The following is a 4,553-nucleotide window of genomic DNA, read 5'->3' as shown; positions in this document are numbered from 1 at the left end:
TATCACACAATATGGCTGGGTTTTTTACAACCCTTATTCTCTTGATAAATCACTGTTTTTCTACTCTCTTTACAACATTCAATCACATTTTTTCTACTTTCTTTGCAACACTCAAATATTGTTTTGCTACTCTCCTAACCACACTCAACCATCGTTTTGCTACTCCCTTTACCACTCTTTTTCTACTGTCCTTACCACACTTAATCTTTGGTACGCCACCCTTAAGGTAACCCCGATCTGTAAGATGACTGCAGTAGCTTCGATAGAGGTTGGTATCCAATTTGGATGGGCAATACATTTCGACACTTTAATCCCTTATATCCAAGAGGATCTTAGAGTCCCACACAAGTGGGCTGCCAACATATGCGTTCTCGGGCAAATATTAGGCCTAGTGGTCCAGCCATTCATTGACTATTACAGCGACCGCTGCCGTTCAAGTTTCGGCCGCTGTTGCCCATTTATTTTAGGAGGCGTCATTGCAGTCGTTATCACTGCCTTGCTCATTGCGTTTGCAACTGAACTTGGCCATTTGTTTGGCGACACCCTGGAGTCAGAAACAAAGCCACACACTATTGTCATTCTTGTCTTGAGCTTGTCCATGTTCGACGTAGTCCAAGCACCTTGCTAGGCCTTCATCGGTGACCTCGCCTATGACGATAACAACCAAGTGATAATAGGAAATTGTTTGTTTTCTTTTTTCAAGGTTGTCGGTAATATCCTCAGATATTTAATGAGCTCTAGATTTTTTGGAATTTTGCTTAATGATTTTTATTGGACGTTGAGAACGGCAGTCTACGAAGAGTTTTGTTTGGACCTTAAAGAATCCACGTTCATCTCAATATTGTTCCTCATCGTACTTTCTATCGTCGCCCTAATCTACGTAGAAGATGTCCCACTCACAGAAGTACAACCAGAGCCACAAGTTTCTAGTTTTGCTCAGTTACATGGTGAATTCAATGGCCTACCATAATCTATGTGCATGCTAATGTTGATAACGGGGATCAGTTGGGTTGCATGGTTCCCATTTTCTTTATTCAACATTGATTGGATGGGCCATGAAGTTTACTGTGGGAATCCTTTCCTGGATGAACGCTACTACAAAGGAGTCAGAGCCGAATTAAAGGGACTCATGCTAAAATCAATTGTGCTTGCTTTGATGTCTTTCGCCGTCAAACCATTAAGGTGTTACATTGGAGGTCCGAGGAGATTGTGGGGAGTTGGAAATGTTATTTTTGTTATTTGCCTTAGTATGACGGAAGTGATCGCTAAAGTGGCGGAGCATGAACGCCATACACATACTAAGAGTTCAATTCATCTATTTTCCACAAATGACCGATATACGGAGGTGCCCGCATCTGATCTACGTGGCGATAGTCCTTCTTCTGGCATTATCGCGGCGTGTTACGTTTTTTACACCGTCATTGGTGTCCCGCTTGCCGTATGGTTTAAGAAACTATTTTCTTCGTATTAAGTTTCATATAAATTTTCAAGAGACTTCAATTTTCAGAGACTTCTCATTTTTCCTATGTGATAAAAATCATTTTGTTTAGAGTAGTGATGCATACTTGACTTTTTATTGGGCTTTAACTGTCTTGTACACGGGGTCTTATTTATTGGACTTTAATTGATGTGATTTTTTTCCTAATAAAATTGACGTATGTTTTCCTTTACTATTAATAAAAAGTTCAATTAAATGTTCATATCTTGCAATTTATAAATTAATAAATGTCATATAACAACCTAGTCTATTAAGTATCATTCAATTAAATTTTATTACGACTACTACTGATTAATTAAATTTGAGGAATGCTATTTCCCACGAATACCACAATCAAGTACAAATTTGCTATCACAATTTTTGTTTAATATAAAAAAAAATACACAAAAAGCGGATTTGGTGGAAAACATGGGGCGGTAGTGTTATTCGCAGGTTTTGTTTTTTTTATTCGTAGTAAAAAGTATTTCCCATTAAATTTATATGATTTTAATAAAAAAAGAAAAAAAAATTATATGATTTTTTTTTTAGAGAAAACTTAGGTACAATTCCTTAGGTGTTTTTCGTATGGTTCTTAACTAAAAATATATATTTTTTTGGATATAACAAACTTTGAGAAAATTATGGATTTGAGGAAATCATGGTGAATTTAGTTAAGAACCATACGAAAAGCATCTAAGGAATTGTACCTAAGTTTTCTCCTTTTTTTCTATGGAAAAATTTACATAAATTTTATTGACTAAAAACATAAGAATTTTTTTAAGGGAAATGTTAACAGGTGTCTTCGGGCATTGGTTAAGTAATTAGAAAAGGAAATATTTTTTTGAAAATTGTGTGTTCTATTTTTTAAAAGTTGAAATATTTCTCTTTTTAATGTAAATCTTGTCTTTTCTTTCTACTTTTAGTTTTTTAACTGGTGTCTCGGAGGCACTAGTTAACAAGACCCTTGTTTTAATTGATAAGATGAACTGGTCAAAGCTATAATGTTGAAAATAAATTAAAATCCTAAACTCAAATTGTTAGCATTCTTCGTTTAACACACGTGCGCACGCTTGCATACACACATATTTATTTGTTCTATTTAAATATAATCTAGCGTTTTAATTTTAATTATTTTTTTCATTTTTATCCTTCATTAAACTTCTATTTAAATTATAGGTCAAATGCATCAAAAGGTCCTTTAAGTTTTTCATTTTTTCCAAAGTCGTCCTTTAAGTTTCAAAAATCTCAAACAAGTCCTTTTAGTTTTTGAATCGTTTCAAACAAGTCCTATTGTAGATAGCATAGTTGGTAATTGCTTCCTTGAACTCATCTTTGGTACCAAATCTGACTCCTAACACCCACTTAAAATTAGTCATCTTTTTAGGCATGACAAATGGTGGATAATGCTCTTTGTTGCTATCATCTAAATCATCACACCATCATCCTCTAAAAGGACTTGTTTGAAACGATTCAAAAACTAAAAGGACTTGTTTGGGACTTTTGAAACTTAAAGGACTTGTTTGGGACTTTTAAAACTTAAAGGACCTTTAGATGCATTTGACCTAAATTATATTAAACTCATCATAGGTTTTATAAAATTTAATAGATAATTTTCGACGAAGTTTGACGAGTGATCACTAAGTAGTTATGTAAACACTCTTTGAACTTGATATCATGCTTATATATATATATTACTATTATATTTGTTGAAGTAGTCTATTTTTTGTTGTGCGAACTAGATATTTTCTGCTTACAATTGGAGAGACTAATCCTTTAAACCAGATAGAACTACATTGGTTGACAAAGCTTTTCTCAAGAGATTTAATATTGCTGCATTCATAGAGTTTGAGTCGAACCCAATAACTCATGTCCTCACACACACGCACGAACGCACATTTGCATGCAAACACACATATTTTTTTTGTTCTTTTTAAATATAATCCAACATTTTTTTTCTTCATTTTTATCCTTTATTAAGCTTCAATTTAAATTATACTAAACTCAACATAGGTTTTATAAAATTTAATGGATAACTTTCGATGAAGTTTAACTCTCTTTGTACTTTACGTCTGGCATGACCCTGTTGAGCACCCGAAGCTAAGCTAAATTTTTTGTAACCATTTTTTTTATCCAAGAAACCAAATTGGCTCATCGAAATTGAAACTGATAAGAGATCTTGTCTGGCATAAGCAGGTTCCCCTCAAGGTGTCTATTGTAGCTTGGAGTTTGCTGAAAGACAGGTTACCAACCTGATTGAACTTGTTTCGTCGCGGCATTCTTCAGGTCGACGGGTGTAGGTGCGTGGCGGGGTGCGGTTCTGTTGAGACTGCATCATTTGTTTCTTCATTGCGTAGTGTTCGGTTCGTTATGGTATCATGTTAGATCGTGGATTGGTGTGTCTGGTGTTCACCCTCACAATATTAGTGAGCATTTCTTTCAATTTACTCATTATACAGGTCATTCAAAGGCTCACCCGCTCGTTGCTTCAATTGCTCTGGCTTTTATGTGTGTGGCTGATCGGGAGTGAATGCAATAACAGGATATTCAACAATTTAGAAACTCCTATTTTAAAGCTCTTAGATCAGGTTAAATTTCATTCTTTATGGTGGCTTAAGGCTAAAAATGCCACATTTGTGAACGGTATTCAGAGATGGTGGTCGGACCCCTTAGTATGTTTGGGTCTTGATTGATCTTTCATTTTGTATATACTTTGTATGACGCTTTGTCTTTTGGGGTGGTCTCTTTGGTACATCTTGTACTAGGGAGCTCTCACCGCCATTGTTAATATATTTCATTTTGATTTCTTCAATTTTTTTATAATAATAAAATTTATAGAGAAAATTATAAATAATTATTTGTTTAATATTAAATTATTTATTTTAAACAATTTTAAATATAAAGAATTTTTTCTTACATCTGCAAATTCTATTCATTCAAAATACATACGCTCGATTATTATTTCAACTTATATACAACTAGGATTTATTTTATATTTTAGGTAGATGTTAATAGTTCATTTAATAAATTATGGGTTATAATATGACTTGATGTAAGATTTTTACATGTCATACACGTA

At 33.9% G+C, this 4,553-nt stretch overlaps 1 protein-coding gene across 1 annotated transcript; it reads left to right on the top strand.

Moving 5' to 3' along the window:
• Nucleotides 1-244: 244 nt before the first annotated feature.
• LOC11407938 (sucrose transport protein SUC5) lies at nt 245-3,730 on the top strand. The gene is made up of 4 exons (XM_003608753.3): nt 245-616; nt 704-915; nt 1,006-1,438; nt 3,671-3,730. The coding sequence occupies exons 1-4, from the start codon at nt 245-247 to the stop codon at nt 3,728-3,730; spliced, it is 1,077 nt and encodes a 358-aa protein (XP_003608801.3).
• The last annotated feature ends 823 nt before the right edge of the window (nt 3,731-4,553 follow it).

Source organism: Medicago truncatula, chromosome 4 (genome assembly GCF_003473485.1).
Source record: "Medicago truncatula cultivar Jemalong A17 chromosome 4, MtrunA17r5.0-ANR, whole genome shotgun sequence".
Taxonomy (NCBI): domain Eukaryota; kingdom Viridiplantae; phylum Streptophyta; class Magnoliopsida; order Fabales; family Fabaceae; genus Medicago; species Medicago truncatula.
Note: the sequence above shows the minus strand (reverse complement) of the source record. Positions and strands in the feature narration are given on the sequence as shown.